The 19,495-nt window shown below is 40.3% G+C and overlaps 1 gene segment (V, D, J or C); it reads left to right on the plus strand.

Annotated features, from left to right (window-relative positions):
* Positions 1 to 14,847: 14,847 nt before the first annotated feature.
* LOC120434407 lies at positions 14,848 to 15,435 on the plus strand. The segment is given in 2 exon segments: positions 14,848 to 14,974; positions 15,071 to 15,435. Coding segments are annotated over 2 exon segments (429 nt in total).
* The last annotated feature ends 4,060 nt before the right edge of the window (positions 15,436 to 19,495 follow it).

Genomic DNA, 19,495 nt, shown 5'->3' on the forward strand with positions numbered 1-19,495 from the left:
AGATAAAATTAGTGCACATGACAGGTGTGTGATTCATCTGGAAGTTATGTGCGGATTAGTGTACAATGAGAGCAATTTAGTATGTTTTTAGAGGCCCATGAGCAGTGTTGGTGCCCAGTCTGGATTTGTTACATCCATTTCATATGCTGGTTTGCCTGCAATAATGCTAAATCATAAGCTACTCAGTCGACATGATGACATGACGTGGTTCTGCCGCATCACACATTAGGATGTTTTATCTCATTATCTATGACCTCAGCACATTGAAAATAACACTAAAAACATTTTAATAGTGATATGAATTAATTTAGAACTCACCGGAAAGAAGATGCAGAGACCAAACCAACAAAAAGCTGGGGATTGCACAGAACTCGATCCGCTCGTCTCACCGCTGCAATGCAAGCCTGACGTCTTTGTTTAGTAATATCGGATACATGGGATCCCTCACGTTGCCTCCAGGTTGAAAAACGATGAAAAGAGAGCCCATTATCCAGCTTCTTGCCTTCACGATCGTGTGATCAAACGTTGCAACTGATAACACAACACGTACGAACCATAGCTGAAGCTGTATCCTGTGTCTAGCCTACTGTCATGGCGGAAGGGGGCGTGGCCCACCTCCAGTGACATCACGCTCCAAAGCCCTATTAATCTCTGTCTCTCTTCCACAGCATGTCTTTATCCCGTTTTCCTTCTCTCACCCCAACCAATCACAGCAGATGGCCCCGCCCCTCCCTGAGCCTGGTTCTGCCGGAGGTTTCTTCCTGTTAAAAGGGAGTTTTTCCTTCCCACTGTCGCCAAAGTGCTTGCTCATAGGGGGTCATATGATTGTTGGGTTTTTCTCTGTATTTATTATTGTGCGATCTACTGTACAATATAAAGCGCCTTGAGGCGACGGTTGTTGTGATTTGGCGCTGTATAAATAAAACTGAATTGAATTGAATTGAATCTTAGCAAAACTATACACATTTATGGCTGTTATTTACGCTATTTTGCCAACTGTCTGGCACACTGTCACATGTGAAAACTGTTTTAGATCATTAGTTCACTTTGCAATCAGCCTAAGCACTATAAATAAGCTACAGGTAAGCTGTCCGTGTGGAGTACAATGGAGGGAGCAGGAAGAGTGAGAAGAGTGAGAATTAGAGGAGGCCGAGGAAGAGGACATGGAGGTGAAGAAGTAGGACTATCACTTCTACCTCTTCTTAAAGTCAATAAAGAGTTCTTTTACTGATGGCATGAAGTTGGCTTTAATGTTAGTTGTAAGGTCTTGGGGTTGTTACAGCTTCACCTTGATCACAAACTACACCACCGTCGAACTTAAACATAACATAAAATGCAATGGAATTGTAAGACGAGTGAAATAAAGACATAAAATGATCTACATAACATACAAACATACCTCGCTGGCTGACCCATGCTTTGAGGCAGAAATGAGCACTTTACAGATACTTTTAAGAAACAGCCTTCTCTGAATTAAATTGGCTTCTCTTGCTTCAACTTGCCATGCTCACATCAACATGGGCGTGCATCTCCCTCAGGTGCACCAGTGGAACCAACATGCAGTACAATAGTTCCTACATTAGAATTTTCACAATAAATGACCTAATGGCATATAAAATATGCATAGTGCAAAACAAAATACATTAACTGAAAGTAAGGCAGTAAAACTCCCACCAAATCACAAAACTATTGTGATTTCTACTTAAACACATTATAATAGGAACATGTTTACATTTTTGCATTTATTCTGCGTCTAGCAATAGCACAGTTTTGTGTACTGGCCTATCAAGGTACACTGGTTTGACAGTCCTTTTCCCATCCTTATCCAAGGTTGAATCACTGAGCAAAAGCTTAACCTTTCTAATTCTTCCATCTGCACTTGGATATACCTCTGTTACTCTTGCCAATTTCCACTTGTTCCTTGGAGAATTGTCCTCTTGGAGAATAACAATGTCATTCACCTTTGCATTCCTTTTATCTCTTTGCCAGATTTGTCTCTGTTGAAGATTGAGAAGGTATTCCTTTTTCCACCTTGTCCAGAATTCATTGGCCAAAAAGTGAACTTGGCGCCATCTCCTTCTTAGGTACAGGTCCTGGCTCACAAATTCGCCAGGAGGAGGTAGAATAACACTGGACTTCATCATGAGAATATGATTCGGTGTAAGAGGCTCTAAATTTGGATCATTTAGGTTCTCTACTGTTAATGGCCTGCTATTCAAAATAGCCATGACTTCATAAAGAAATGTTCTGAGTGAGGAACTGTCAAGTCTCTTAGAAGTGTGATCCAGAATAGAAGTTAAAACACTTCTAATAGTTCTAATTTGCCTCTCCCAAACACCTCCTATGTGACTTGAAGAGGGGGTGTTCAGAACAAACTCACATCCGTATTGTTTCAACTGTTCTTTGTCAAAATCCTTTAGTGCATTCACAAACTCTCCCTTAGCACCGACAAAATTAGTACCTTGGTCACACCTGATTTGTCTTACATGTCCACGAATAGAAATAAAACAACGTAACGCATTCATAAAGGCATCAGTGGTAAGGTCATCCAACATTTCAATATGTATAGCCCTAGAACACATACATGTAAAAAGAAGACCATACCTTTTAAGTTCTTTTCTACCTTCTTTTACATAAAAAGGTCCAAAACAGTCAATGCCACAGTAGGAGAATGGGGGTGTTGCTTCCATTCTATCCTCTGGTAGATCGGACATCCGTTGATCTTGAGTATGTCTCCTGTACTTTCTGCAGGTTGTGCACTTGTAGATGTGAGAAGCAACTGCATTGCTGCATCCTGTGATCCATAGTCCATTGGAGCGCAGCTCGTTGACAGTTATTTCTCTTCCTTGATGCTGCACCTTTTCGTGGTAGTGTTTAATAAGTAAAGACGACACGTGACTTGATTTGGAAATAATGGCAGGATGTGTGATATATGGGTGCAGAGTTGCTCTTGTTAAACGTCCTCCCACCCTGAGCACTCCCTGCTCATCAACAAATGGACTTAGGCTGTACAGCTTGTGTGTCTTATCCTTCAGTTGAATGTCCTTTCCTCTAGTTAAATCCTTGATTTCTTTGCTGAATGTGTTTTCTTGTTCAAATTTTATTATGAACAGTTCCGCCCTTTGTCTGTCCTCAACACTTGTGTTTTCACCTTTTGTTTGGGTGAGTCCTTTAAAATCCTTCACAAATTTCTGTAGACGAGCAATAGCTTTAACCGCTCTTCTCCAGTCTGAGAATTTGGTGAGACGGTCTAGTATTGTTCTCCTTTCTTCTACTTTGGTGTTGAACACATGTACTGTTTTTAGCTCTGGATCATTGGGCTTGACTTCCGTAAACTTGACATTTTCAACGGGTAGCTCGCTTTGCCACAAAAACTCTGGACCTTTAAACCAGTTAGAGTTGAGTAGCTGTTGGACACTGAGTCCTCTTGATGCATGGTCTGCGGGATTACTTTCAGATGGTACATGATGCCACTGTCGTGGGTCTGTGAGTGACCGTATCCTTTGAATCCTATTTGCCACAAACACGTGAAATCTCTTTGCATCATTATTCACGTATCCCAACACTACCTTGGAATCTGTCCAGAAGTGTTCTTCAAGATCACTTATCTCCAGTTCATTTCTTAACATTGCACTTGTTCTTGCTGCAACTACTGCAGCCGTTAATTCAAGTCTAGGGACAGTAGTGACCTTGGCTAGGGCTACACGTGCCTTTCCCATGACTAGGGCACAATGAATATCACCTTTTGATGTTACTGTTCTTAAATAACTACACTGTCCGTAGCCTGTCACACTAGCGTCTGAAAAATGATGTAATTCACACTGTGCGATGTCTGTGTTTGCAGGTAAGACATGTCTTTGAACTTTCACCTTTGACAGGTTTTGAAGATCTAGGAGCCAGGATTCCCACTGTGTGCTGAGATCATCTGAGAGTGGCTCGTCCCATCCAACTTTCTCTTGACATAGCTGTTGCAGGATTTGCTTTCCTCTTAGGATGACCGGTGCCACAAATCCCAGTGGGTCATACACTGATGCTATTGTGCTAACAGAGCTAGAGGATGTAAATATAGAGCCTGCATCAGGCCATACAATCTCCTCTTGAGTTTCTCCTTTAATGTGACATTTGATCTTTTGCAAAACTACTGTAGTCACTGATGTGCATTTGTCTAGCTTGGAACGCATATCATGAGGTGGTCCATCCATTGCTCTGTACTCATCATAAATATCATTAAGCTCGACTGCTTCTCTTTGTACAACGCTCATGTGACCTTCAAGAATGTCAGATGGATCTCCTTTTATAACAGATTTTTTTGCCACCTTGATTAATGCTTTCCATCTGTCATAAATACTGTCAAAGCGACGTTGCAACCCTTGTAACCTTTCTTTATGAAATTCTTTTCCTTTTTCTGTAAGCATACGAGGCCTTTCACTTCTACGTTGCTCTATTTGCACTGTTTGCTCTAAAGAGGTTTCATCCACTTGCCTTGCAGCTTGTTCTGCACTGGGAACTTCAATTTCTGTCTCATTTGTGTCTGACATTTTGTTTTTCTTGTAATGCACTTATTTGTTGATGCAAAATCTCCTTTTAACTTGACTTGAGTAATGAATTGTGAACTTGGGTGCATTAATTCCCTTCTTGCTAACTTGTGACGCTGTTGTTGTCAGGCTTAACACAGTTCCTTATTGTTTCTTCCTCCTTGTGTCATCTTTCCAAACATGAACTTTAATGTCTGGCTTCTGGACATCTTTATGAAGAAGCAACTGTGAACTTGTGTGTCCATTAACATTTGCAGCAGCTTGGTCCTTGGTGCATTGGCACGATGTCACCACCAGGGGGCCGGGAATCATGCAGGTCCGAGTTCGACTATCACTTCTACCTCTTCTTAAAGTCAATAAAGAATTCTTTTACTGATGGCATGAAGTTGGCTTTAATGTTAGTTGTAAGGTCTTGGGGTTGTTACAGCTTCACCTTGATCACAAACTACGCCACCGTCGAACTAAAACATAACATAAAATGCAATTGAATTGTAAGACGAGTGAAATAAAGACATAAAATGATCTACATAACATACAAACATACCTCGCTGGCTGACCCATGCTTTGAGGCAGAAATGAGCACTTTACAGATACTTTTAAGAAACAGCCTTCTCTGAATTAAATTGGCTTCTCTTGCTTCAACTTGCCATGCTCACATCAACATGGGCGTGCATCTCCCTCAGGTGCACCAGTGGAACCAACATGCAGTACAATAGTTCCTACATTAGAATTTTCACAATAAATGACCTAATGGCATATAAAATATGCATAGTGCAAAACAAAATACATTAACTGAAAGTAAGGCAGTAAAAAGGACGAAGAGGACGACAAGGACAAGGAGGTGAAGTTAGAGGAAGAGGACAAGGAGGACCAAGAGGAGGACGAGGAGGGGGAGGAGGAAGGGTAAGAAGAGTAAGAAACAGAATTGCTGATGACATCAGAGCTACAATAGTGGACCATGTAATCAACCATGGAGTGACCCTGAGGGAAGCTGGCCAACGGGTTCAGCCTAACTTGAGCCGCTACACTGTAGCAAGCATCATAAGGACATTTTGAAATGAGAGTCGGTTAGTACAGTCACTTTGCACTAAGATCTGTAGCACTGCCATGCTAATGAGAAACACAACAATACCATAGATGTAAAAATACTGAAATTGTTACTTTACAGAATTGCTAGACGACCAGATGCTGGGTGTAGAGGAAGCATGTTCACTGCAGACCAAGAAACCCATATAGTCAATATGGCGATTGCTGTACTTGGAAATAAACACTTGTGTTTGTTTTGATGTGTGTGAATAAATACCAGTACTTGAAGTTTGGATCCCTCTATGGTTACGGATCTATGACAAAAGTATGAACTCAAACTGACATAGCCTACCTTGTGCACAGAGAAAGCAAAAGCCAGATGTGTTTTTTATTCATACCATCAGTGTGTAGTTGGTGCATTGTGTGCTTATTAATGTGATGGCTTGTGTTAACTGTTGGATACGAAAATACAATTTTTACAAAGGTGTGGAAAGTTAAGCAAGGTTTATTCGCTTTTACAAGAAAACTACAATGTTTTGCTGATTTGGTGAAGAGTTTTCTTATTTGTGTGTAGAGTTTTGCAAAAATAGCCAATAGTTACAAAAAATGTGCTCAAGCCATCAGAAAAAACTGTAACAATATCCTGGAACACCAACATGCACGCTCAGTCATCCAGGTAAGCAAATCCTAAAAAGCTGATTCTGTTCATCTGGATGTTTTCAGTTGGAGAAACGTTTCATCATCATCAGGTGACGTCTTCAGTCTCAGCTGACCTTTGCACAATGACTGAAACCAGCACAACTGAATGAACAATGGGCTGTGAGGTCAGTTTATGATCATTAATATGCAAATTGTCACAACCATTGATCAACATCCACTGATCAATGGTCATGAGTACCATTCTCTGTTAATCATACTAAGCTGCTGTGGAAGCACAAAACTATTTGATTGGCTGAGATGAAATTACAAAAACTAATGGTACTAAGATGTAACTGGCCCCGCCCATTGAAATTCAACCAACCAATTACATTATTCCACTTTCAAATTCGGTCACAGACGATGAACATATAGACATAATCTTCAATGTTTCCAACTCCACATCATGTCAATAATAATCATTATTCTTTGCAGAAGTAATTGTAGTATTATTGTAGTACCAGTATTTGTAACTGTATTAGTAGTATTTTCTAGGAGTTCTTCCTTCCCAATGTTGCCAAGTGTTTGCTCTCAGGGAATCAGCTGTTGGAATTTTCCCTGTAATGCTGTCGAGTCTTTATGACATAAAACACATTGGGGTGCTTTTTGATTTAGTGCTTTATAAATAAAACTGAGTTAAACTAAATATTCAGACTGAAGGAGCAGGGAATTGCACCATCAACCTTCCAGTTAGTAGACTAACTGCCTAATACAGACATTTCAGCCTGACTTACAGGCATGAGGTTAGTGTCTGTGTAGATGTGAGATCAGGTTAATGTGAGGCTGTCAGTACTTTGTACAGTACTGTGTGAAAGTCTTGAGCCTCCCCTCACTGATTTATATTTACAGCATGAATCATCTGTGGACTGAAGCAGCACAGAGCTGAAATATGAGCTCCCACCTGAAAGTGAAAATGCTGCTACTAGTGTGTAAAGAGGAGGAAGTGAGAGAAGTTCAAACCCAGATCAGAGAGGAGGAGGAGAGATTCAGGGAGGAGCTGAGCTGTTACTGAACTAGAAGAGAGAGAAACCTCCACATTCAACAGAGTTCAGCACACAAACCATAAACTTTACCTTCATTCAACATGTTGTCTTTGGACTATTATGCACTTTCTTTACTGATTCTCACCATTCTAACAGGTACGTTACAATCTGTGTGTTTAAAGAAATACATTTGAATTGTGATGATTTATAAAAGTATCAAATATGTTTCTGTTCCTTTAGGTGTCAGCTGTGAAGATCTCACTCCAACCAACAAAGAAGTGTTCAGTGTAGAAGGCAGAACAGTTACTCTGTCCTATAGATACTCCAAAAAGGCAGCTGGAAGCGATCATTTCTACTGGTATCGACAATATCCTGGAAAACCACCAGAGTTCCTGATCTATCATTTGGGATCAGGAAGTGTAATGAAACAAGAAATCTCTGGACTGTCTGTTCAAGTTGTGGATGATCAAAAACAAATCGATCTCAACATCTCCTCTGCTGCAGTGACAGACTCTGCTGTGTACTACTGTGCTGTGAGGCCCACAGTGACAGGAAACACCAAAACTCTGTACAAAAACCTTTGGAGCAAAGACAACAGAATACTCCACAACATCCACTAGAGGGAGCCACACACTGTTAAACCTCTGATTCTTGTGTCATTGGACTGATGACAAAGACAACAGAGAAACGTGACTGTCCAGTTCTGGGACCAGGAGTTGCAGTTTTAACAGTCGTCCACACCAGCTTATTATTTTTGTTTTTGATACTTTTTTTTATTTTTGAAACATATTTTTTCCAAAATGTAAAACAAAAACAAACCCCAAACAAACAAAAACAAACAACCATGCACTTCCCAAAACACCACAGGTACCAAAAGCTGGAGTTGATTAGAGTTTACAAATCTGGGTCCAGTTTAGTCCAATCTGGCTTCGCAAAGTGTTCCAAGAAGGGGTTCCAGACACTCCCAAGAGAATCTTTTGAGTCTTTGCTGAACTTTTTCATTAGTATTATGGACATCATGTCTGTTACCCACAACTGAAAGGAAGGAGGAGTGGGGGACTTCCACTGCCTCAGGATTAGCCTCCTGGCAGCAATCAAACCTACTTCCAATGGCTGCTGCACTTTAAACGGGAGCAGCTCTGACGTCAGAGAACATCCAAAAATGACAAGTTCAGGTTCAGGCTGTACAGGTGTCATATATGCTTTGGAATACCAGTCAAATATTTTAGACCAAAAGCCTGTTAACGAGGGAGAAGACCAAAAGGCATGGTACAACGTACTAGAGCTGGGCGATATGACCCAAAATTCATATCTCGATATTTTTTAGCTGGATGGCGATATAAGATATATATCTTGATATTTTTTAAAGCCATAAAGTAAGAACAAAAGAGAGTTCTTAGTCAAAGCTGTGTCCCAGATGTCACACAGGCACTTTTATTAACATACAGCATAGATGTACATGAAAAAACTACTCAAAAATAAATTATGAGCATTTATTAAATAATGATGCTCTATAAATAAAAGAAAACTATGTTGTTTTGTGCATAACAAAGAGCTCACAATTGTGCAGTCAAAATGTAAACTAAAAGACGCTGAGCATAATAACAAAGACAGATTTCACAGCTGCTCTGTTCCCAACTTCTACTGCGTGACTGACAGCCTGGAGTTTGAAATCTGCTTCAGTAACCATGTCTCTGAACAGGAGCCATTTATGATCCTTATACACACAATACGGTAATATTACGTTGAAGCACAGCACGTATTACTCGCGAGGCTCCTCGGTAGCCGTAATGCTCCGACAATCCATCAAGCGGTGCAGCTCCGTAGCTTAGCAAAGTCGAACTAAAACATTTTTGGACAGATTGCTGAGCGCTGTGTATCACATAAAATCGGTTCGCGGTCATCAAGCACAACCAGAATTCATACAAAGGCGCGCAGTCAACTTTTGAGAGAATGAAAGGATTTCAGGCCGTGCATGGCGTTAGCGTGGCTAGCTCGTTAGCGTGGCTAGCTCGTTAGCGTGGTTAGCTCGTTAACACGTTGACGCCATCCAGCCCCACGCACGGGCGATGCGCAGTAACTCATTAACGGAGATTTGCCGTGTCCATCTTGTTGCTGCCTGCAGGTGAAGCGATGGGGAGGAGGGGAGTTGTGTTCAGTGAAGGAGAGGCGAGGTCGAGTAACGCTATGTAAAGACAAAAGTGGACGAAAGAGAGGCAAACTTGCAGCTCCGCAACTATAATTATAACGTAACATAAACTATATCGATATTGTCACATCTTATATCTCGTATAAAAATATATCGATATTTTTAAAAAACTCGATATATCGCCCAGCTCTACAACGTACCTTCTGCCAGTCTGCACCTGTCACACATTGGGGAGATAGAAGGATAAATGTTGGGCAGTCTGGCCTTAGAATAGTGTAACCGGTGGAGGATTACTCTAGATCTTGTTTTAACATATGGCATAGAAACTGAACATTTAACAGTGTTTCCTGAAAACCCTCTGCTGTCTGATCATTTCCTGATAACATTTACATTTACAATAATTGATTACACAGCAGTGGAGAGTAGACTTTATCACAGTAGATGTCTTTCTGAAAGTGCTGTAACTAAGTTTAAGAATATAATCCACCCACTGTTATCATCTTCAATGCCCTGTACCAACATAGAGCAGAGCAGCTACCTGAACGCTACTCCAACAGAGGTCGATTATCTTCTTAATAATTTTACCTCCTCACTACGCACGACTCTGGATACTGTAGCTCCTGTGAAAACTAAGGTCTCAAATCAGAAGTACCTGACTCCGTGGTATAATTCTCAAACACGTAGCCTAAAGCAGATAACTCGTAAGCTGGAGAGGAAATGGCGTGTCACAAATTTAGAGGATCATCATTTAGCCTGGAGAAATAGTTTGCTGCTTTATAAGAAAGCCCTCCGCAAAGCCAGAACATCTTACTATTCGTCACTGATTGAAGAAAATAAGAACAACCCCAGGTTTCTCTTCAGCACTGTAGCCAGGCTGACAAACAGTCAGAGCTCTACTGAGCCAACAATCCCTTTAACGTTAACTAGTAATGACTTCATGAACTTCTTCACAAATAAAATTTTTTATCATTAGAGAAAAAATTACCAATAATCATCCCACAGATGTAATATTATCTACAGCTACTTTTAGTACCATCGATGTTAAGTTAGACTCTTTTTCTCCAATTGATCTTTCTGAGTTAACTTCAATAATTAATTCCTCCAAACCATCAACGTGTCTTTTAGACCCCATTCCTACAAAACTGCTCAAAGAAGTCCTGCCATTAATTAATTCTTCAATCTTAAATATGATCAGCCTATCTCTAATAATCGGCTATGTACCACAGGCCTTCAAGCTGGCTGTAGTTAAACCTTTACTTAAAAAGCATCTCTAGACCCAGCTGTCTTAGCTAATTATAGGCCAATCTCCAACCTTCCTTTCATATCAAACATCCTTGAAAGAGTAGTTGTCAAACAGCTAACAGATCATCTGCAGAGGAATGGCTTTTTTGAAGAGTTTCAGTCAGGTTTCAGAGCTCATCACAGCACAGAAACAGCTTTAGTGAAGGTTACAAATGATCTTCTTATGGCCTCTGACAGTGGACTCATCTCTGTGCTTGTCCTGCTAGACCTTAGTGCAGCGCTCGATACTGTTGACCATAATATCCTATTAGAGCGATTAGAACATGCTGTAGGTATTACAGGTACTGCACTGCAGTGGTTTGTATCATATCTATCTAATAGACTCCAATTTGTACATGTAAATGGAGAGTCCTCTTCAGACACTAAGGTGAATTATGGTGTTCCACAGGGTTCAGTGCTAGGACCAATTCTGTTTACATTATACATGCTTCCCTTAGGCAGCATCATTAGAAGACAGCATAAATTTTCACTGCTATGCAGATGACACGCAGCTCTATCTATCCATGAAGCCAGGTAACACACACCAATTAGTTAAACTGCAGGAATGTCTTAAAGACATAAAGACCTGGATGGCCGCTAACTTTCTGCTTCTTAATTCAGATCAAACTGAGGTTATTGTACTCGGCCCTGAAAATCTTAGAAATATGGTATCTAAGCAGATTCTTACTCTGGATGGCATTACCTTGGCCTCCAGTAATGCTGTGAGGAACCTTGAGTCATTTTTGACCAGGACATGTCCTTCAATGCACATATTAAACAAATATGTAAGACTGCTTTCTTCCATTTGCGCAACATCTCTAAAATTAGAAATATCCTGTCTCAGAGTGACGCTGAAAAACTAGTTCATGCATTCATTACTTCCAGGCTGGACTACTGTAATTCTTTATTATCAGGATGTCCTAAAACTCCCTGAAAAGCCTTCAGCTGATCCAAAATGCTGCAGCAAGAGTCCTGACAGGGACTAGAAAGAGAGAGCAGATTTCTCCTGTATTGGCTTCCCTTCATTGGCTTCCTGTTAAATCCAGAATTGAATTCAAAATCCTGCTCCTCACATACAAGGTCTTAAATAATCAGGCCCCATCTTATCTTAATGACCTTGTAGTACCATATCACCCTATTAGAGCACTTCGCTCTCACACTGCAGGCTTACTTGTTGTTCCTAGAGTATTTAAAAGTAGAATGGGAGGCAGAGCCTTCAGTTTTCAGGTCCTCTTCTGTGGAACCAGCTTCCAGTTTGGATTCGGGAGACAGACACTATCTCTACTTTCAAGATTAGGCTTCAAACTTTCCTTTTGCTAAAGCATATAGTTAGGGCTGGACCAGGTGACCCTGAATCCTCCCTTAGTTATGCTGCAATAGACGAGGCTGCCGGGGATTCCCATGATGCATTGAGTTTTTCCTTTCCAGTCACCTTTCTCACTCACTATGTGTTAATAGACCTCTCTGCATCGAATCATATCTGTTATTAATCTCTGTCTCTCTTCCACAGCATGTCTTTATCCTGTCTTCCTTCTCTCACCTCAACCGGTCGCAGCAGATGGCCCCGCCCTCCCTGAGCCTGGTTCAGCCGGAGGTTTCTTCCTGTTAAAGGGAGTTTTTCCTTCCCACTGTCGCCAAAGTGCTTGCTCATAGGGGGTCATATGATTGTTGGGTTTTTCTCTGTATCTACTGTACAATATAAAGTGCCTTGAGGTGACTTTTGTTGTGATTTGGCGCTATATAAATAACATTGAATTGAATTGAATTGAATTGAATTAGTATTACTTCTATCCAGTATTCTCTGGGTGAAATTCCCAGGGTGGCGTTGTCTGTTAATTTGTGAATTCCCACCTCCTGCTGCCAAATTATCAACTGCCTGAAAGTTCATCTCAATCTGCTTACAGAAGTAAGGTAACACTTAAAGTGTAATTTTTGTTTATTTGTATTCACATTGGGACGTCGTATTACTGTCATGAAAGAGTAAAAAAACATGCCCTGTTACGTTATTTAGATCCCTGCATATTCAGACCGAGAGACACCATACCATTGTCTTTGGCCATGATGCACTGAGATTGGTGAGCACATACTGTATGTCTCAGTTTTAGTCTGTTTTGCACTTTATTGTTGAGAAACTGAATTCATCTAAATTGTTTTGAGTAATAATTGTTGCATATGCAGTAACTTAGTTTGATCAGTAAGGTGTAATGTTTTCATACTGTATTTGGAAGTGTTTGTTTTACAATTAAAAAAAGAGTTTTGACAGTATATTGAGGTAATCCATAGTTGTATGAGAGCGATGATTTATTTTTGCAAATTTGAGTATTTTAATTGCTACAACAGCATAATTAATATTTGAATTGCTCTCCTGACCCTGTCTGTTGACAGGTCAGGTTTTTGTTCCTGAGGTGGATTCCTCCAGTCAATGTAATCCTTCTTGTCTTCTACTGACACTACTGGCGATCTAGCAGATCGTCTTCTTCTCTTTCTCTCTCTGTCCCCTCCCCCCGTCTTGCCACCGTGGGGCTTTCAGCTCCTCTGCTCCTCCACTCTGGAGTTCCCGACCTCCTGATTTAAGCAATATCTCTTCCTTCTCTCTTTTTAAGGCCCAACTCAAAACTCACTTGTTCAAAATAGCTTATCCCACATAACCTCTCCACTCTGCTATTTTAAATTTGTTTTATGTTTTATGCTTTTATGATTGTGTAAACTGCTTGCTTTTATGTTGCTTTCATTATTCTGCTGTGTACAGTGTCCTTGTCTTTTCCACTTGATGATCTGCTGCACCTTGCGGTGTGGTAGGACTGTATCACTCACACTTTCCCACACAGCTGGTTATACATGAGACCACTGACTGACATTTTCTCGTCACTATTTTCTTTCACACCCTGGGAATCTTTGGACTTTACCCCTTGGACATGTTTTATTTGGGACTTTGAATAATAAGCTGTTGTGTAGAACATTCTCCACATGTGAAAGGTGTGAAAGGTGTGTGAGATTTTCATTTGAAAGGACATTGAGTTTGAATGATCTGTTTTCCGTAACAGTTAAGGAGTCATGGTGCACCCAACACTGAAAACCCAAAGGTAACACTTGGCCAAGTCACTATTTTAGTTTTATGTGTTTTAGTTTTCTTTCATTTTTTTTGTAAGTTTTCTTTCTACAATTGTAAAGTACCTTAACCTGTGTTTGTCAAACCTGTGGTTTATTTCACTAAAGCCGACTGGTTCTTTTGAGTAACATTCATGTCTCTGTGTCTCATTTAAACACAACCCTGTGCTGCTGTAGTCGAACCTATTGGCCCATTGATATATTCTTTTCAGCGATTCCCCACTGTGGTACAGTTGCCTTATTTCTTTAAGTTCTGCTAGCTTCTTCAGGTTCTTGTGTGTGGTTCTGTTTAAAGTAAAGATTAAATAATTAATTACAATAATTAAAATAATTAGAAAACTTGTTTTCTTCAACCATTTCATTCCTGTCCGTGCAGCAGTTTCATCACAGCCCATAATGTTCAGCCTTCTGCAGCTGAGCTGTTAAACTGGACAAAATAATCAAAATGGCTCAGACGTTCAGTTATTAATAAAGAAGGATTACATCTGCACCCAAAGGGTCATGAAAACATTCAAATATACATCGTAGTCTAATACAAGTGAAGCATTTAAATAAACTGCAAAGTAACTTAAAGTAAATGAATTATTTCCTGTTGGATCACGCACCATCAAACTGACCAAAGAGCCACAAAGTCAAACAAATGTTGTGTCCAAAAGTGTCAGCAGTAACTGGGACTGCTGCTGCACCACAACAATCCTGCGTGTCGTGTCCACAGACATGACGTCTCTCAGGTTTGTGTTTTAAGATCCAATCAAATAAGATGATGCTTCATTTGAACAAACAGTTGTGAACAAAAATCCTTCCCAACATACACAAACTATTCTGAGATGTTTCTTGAATTCAGGACTTCTTACACATTTTTCTCCAAATGTCTCAAGTTTCAGACTTTTTAACTGTGTGAGTATCACCGACTCTCTGACTCTGTCTACATCGTTAATGTGACTTCTGCTTGTGTGACGTGTCACACGGCTCCCTTAAATCATTTTGGTCATAAAGTGTGTTAACCACAGGAGGAGGAGTGACTGAGAGCAGAGAGGAGGAGCAGAGATTCAGGGAGGAGCTGAGCTGTTACTGAACTATAGAAGAGAGAAAAACCTCCACATTCAACAGAGTTCAACACAAAACAAACTTTATGTTCCTCAACATGCTGTCATTACATCACTGTGTGTTTCCTCTGATTCTTCTCACTCTCACAGGTATGCTCACCTACACAGGAAACTATGTTCAATGAAATCTTTATATGAATGTCGATTATCCACTGAAACAATTCTAACATTTATCTCTTCCACCAGGTGTCACATGTGAAGACCTCAGTCCAGTCAAAGATGAAGAGTCCAGTGTAGAAGGCAGCACAGTTACTCTGTCCTACAAATACACCACAGGTGCTACTTATTTCTTCTGGTATCGACAACATCCAGGAAAAACACCAGAGCTCCTGATCTCACACTCACCTTCAGGGTCAGTAGGAGAAAAAAAAGTTCCTGGATTGAAGATTCAAGTGGAGGGAACAGAAATCAAGATGAGCATCTCCTCTGCTGCAGTGACAGACTCTGCTGTGTACTACTGTGCTGTGAGGCCCACAGTGACAGGAAACACCAAAACTCTGTACAAAAACCTTTGGAGCAAAGACAACAGAATACTCCACAACATCCACTAGAGGGAGCCACACACCTTTGTAAGGATACAGACTAACACATATCACACAGCTGTGATGAAGAGCTTCAGGTGAAGTTAATGTGATGTGAGCCTCCTCCTCCTCCTGACTGCAGAAACCTGTCTGACTCCAGCTGTGAACATCAGACCACTCACAGCTAACTCCCAGTGAACATCACTTCCAACATTTCTCCTCTGGAAACATGGAAAAACTGGCTGTGATTTGGATCTTTGCAGCTCTCGTAGGTACGTATGTTTCTGACAGGAACACCTGAAATTCAAAGACATGTTTACAGCGTTACAGATCCAGTTTGGACTTTCTTTGAGCTCAAGTTTGGAGTGATGATTAAACAGAAAATATTTCAATTGTGAAATCAGAGAAACTTCAGAGAAATCAGCAGTAAAATGTGTTTAAAAAAACACAGTAATACTCACAGATACTCAGCCTCATGGACAATGTTAGTCTGATGGCTTCATTTTCTCTTCTTTTCCAGGACTCACAGCTGGAGACTCAATCACTCCTCAACAAACTGAAGTCACTAAAATAGAAGGAAAATCTGTCAAACTCAGATGTAACTATGAGACAGATGATAGTTATGTTTGGCTTCACTGGTACAAACATCATTCGGACCTTCAGGCTCCTCAGTTTATTCTCAGGAAAGGAGCCAAAGGAAACTTGGGTGAATATATTCCTGACAAACGATATGACTCAGAAACATCTCCTACATCAACTACTCTGACCATAACAGCCCTAACCCTGGCAGACACAGCTCTCTACTACTGTGCTCTAGAAACACAGTGATACAAAGTGTAGAAGAGGCTGTACAAAAACCTGAACACAGATATCTGACTACTCTTCAAAGAGGAGGGAAGTGGTATTCAAAGCACAGCTTCATATCAGATGGATTCTGCTAATTCCTGTTTTATCAGAGTCACTGTGGTTACAGCTGCTAATGAAACACTGTGGGAGGATTCACATGAGCAGCAAATCCACATCAACCACAAACCAACTGTAGGAACGTTCAGACACAATTAAGACACTTTTTTCCTTATTTAGTGATGATGTGTGTAAAAAGCATCTGAAATCAAATAAAATAACTAGTAATAAACTCCCAACATTGTTGGTGCATTAAATGATGTTTTACAGCTGAAAGATTTACTTTGGTATTCTCACATTTTCTCCTTCGTGGTTTAAACTTTTCCTTATTTTTGTAAGAATCACCTCTTTGTGTGATGTCATACATACAGTTTCTCCTCTGTGTTCTGATTGGACATTTACAGCAGACGTTGTTCCATAAAAATATGGCACAAAAAGAAAAAGCTCTCTTCCCAATAATCTTTTTTAATGTTTTACTTTTAGAAGGCCAGTATCCTGAGATCAGAGAGGACGGGAAGGAACATAGAGGTGCAAAAGCTCAGAGAGATATGAAGGTGCCAAACCATTTAAAGCCTTGTAGGTGAGCAACAGGACCTTAAAATCAGCTTGAACCTGACAAGGCAACCAGTGAAGAGATTTCAGTACTGGTGTAATGGGCTCAAATTTCCCAGTTTTGGATAAAATACGAGCAGCTGCATTTTGTAACATCTGTAAACCTCTAAAACTTTTCTTCGGTTACCCAGAAAGAAGAGCGTTACAATAATCAATGCAACACAAATGCGTAGATAAGAACCTCTGCAGTGTCAAGTGATAAAACTTGTCTGATTTTAGCAAAGTTCCTTAGGTGATAACAGGCAGTCCTTGTTGTCTCTTTAACATGAGATTCTAAGGAGAGCACCGTGTCAAACCACACGCCCAAGTTCATTACCTTGTTCCTGCAGTTTATGACACAGTCATCAATTTTCACTGGGAAATTTTGGGACAAGTACTGAAATTTTTTTGGTCCAGTGACCATCAAATCTGTCTTATCAGTATTAAGAAGCAGGAAATGATCAGATAACCAGCTCATAATTGCAGATAGACAAGCTTCTAATCGAGTCACGTTAGCACAGTTTCCAGTGGTTAAAGGAACATAAAGCTGCAGGTCATCAGCGTAACAATGAAAGGTTACATTAAAAGAACGTAGAAGAAGAACACAAGGCAGCAGATACAGAGAAACAGCAATGGGCCGAGTACAGAGCCCTGAGGGCCCCCATGGCTCCCTGCACAGGTCTCAGACTGTAACTAACAGACTGAGATCTCCCAGACAGGGAGGATCTCAGCTATGTTAAAACATTTGCTGTGACTCCGATAAAATGTTCAAGCCTATCCAATAAAATGCAGCGATCCACAGTGTCAAACACAGCACGTAGATGTAGCGGTAATAAAACTGAGGTGCGATCATTGTCTGCATTTACCAGCAGATCATTTACCACTTTGACTAAAGCTGTTTCTGTGGAGTGGTTTGGTCTAGCAGAGTGAAATGGCTCAAACAGGTTGTTTGTTGACAGATGCTCAGTGAGCTGCTTAAAAACAACTTTTTCAAAGACTTTAGACAAAAAAAGACAGATGTGAGATGAGCCTATGGTTTTCAACCATTTCAACATCCAGTCCAGGCTTTTTCAAGACTCCCACAGCTGATTTAAAACAGGCAGGGAAGATTCCGGTCGTCAATTAATAATTTAAAAGAAACAGAACGTAGGGTCCTAAAAGTGACCACAGTTCCTTTATAGCCCAGGCTGGTAAAGAACGAGCTGCGTTTACAACCTTAGTGAATCCAGACAGGGAAATAACCTTGAAGTCAGAGAACACTTGATCAACACAGACGGACAAATCAGCTGAGTAGTCTAATGAACAGCTTGAGGAGGGAGTAATCTGATTTCTAAGTGTTTCAGCCCTGTTTCTGAAAAACATAAGAAAGTCATGAGCTGTCAAATTTGAACAGCAGAGAGTTGAATTACTTTCTGTAAGTTGCGACACAGTGTTGAGTAAAAGTTTTGAGTTATGCTGATGACTCACAATGACATTTGAGAAATAATTTGCTTTTGCTGCAGACGTTGATGATTGAAAAAAAAAAAGACAAAGTGTCTTCCCAAGTCTGGAGAAATATTTCTAATCTGGAACATCACCAGTGACGCTCGGCTTTTCTACAATTTCTTCTTAAAGTCATCAGTTCCTCATTGAGCCAGGCTGTAGGGTTCCTTTTATGACATTTTAACTTCTTTACAGGAGCAACAGAGTCCAACAGTTCAAGAAGTGCATTATTAACCCTAGAACACTATCGCTGGGTGATTTGTGTGTCGAGGACACTGTGCCTTCACCAGGGAAGTCTCAAAAGTCCCAGGAATGGGTGGATCAAGGACCAGCTTTCCAGTGTCATTACTTTTTTTTTTAAGGAATTTTTTTTCTTCTTGAATTCCTGATTTTTCTGTAATTTTGGAGCATTATTTTAGGGTCACCGAAGACACTTTTTTCAGTTTGTTAAACATGGCACAGTTGAAAGTAAAATCAGATCACTCTGATTTGTCATGTGTTGTCATATTTTGATGACAAGTACTTTTTGTTGGTCATCGAGTAAAAATCACCCGGCATTAGTGATTGTGTTACTATTTATAGCAATAGTACTCTAGGGTTAAAGTTCACAGTCAAAGTGTCCACACATGGATAAAAATGGGATCCAACACATCAGTTAGATGTAAATTAACTTTAAGCAACGCTTCAGGGTTAATGTGACGAGATGACCTGAGGGGCAATTTTCCCTCTCAGAAGCTGCAGATTTAGGAATTAAAATATCAAATAAAATTGCTAAATGGTCTAAAACAGGTAGAACACAAGTTTCAGTCACAGATACATTCAGTCCATAACCCAGGACAAGGTCTAGGGTGGGCCTTACGTGTGGGCCCAGACACAAATTGTGTAAAGTTTAGGGAACCAATCATATTCAAGAAATCTTTGACCTGGGTTTTATCCTCGCAACATAGATGAATATTAAAGTCACCCGCTACAAGAATCCTTTCATAGTGAGCCATTAAACATGTCAAGAAGTCTGAGAATTCAGAAATGAACAAGTCATTATATTTACGTGGACGATAGATGACTATAATTAGAACCACGGGACAGCTTAAAGTCGGGAGCTGGGATTCAAATG

Source organism: Oreochromis aureus, linkage group 18, assembly GCF_013358895.1.
Source record: "Oreochromis aureus strain Israel breed Guangdong linkage group 18, ZZ_aureus, whole genome shotgun sequence".
In the NCBI taxonomy this organism is placed as follows: Eukaryota; Metazoa; Chordata; class Actinopteri; order Cichliformes; family Cichlidae; genus Oreochromis; species Oreochromis aureus.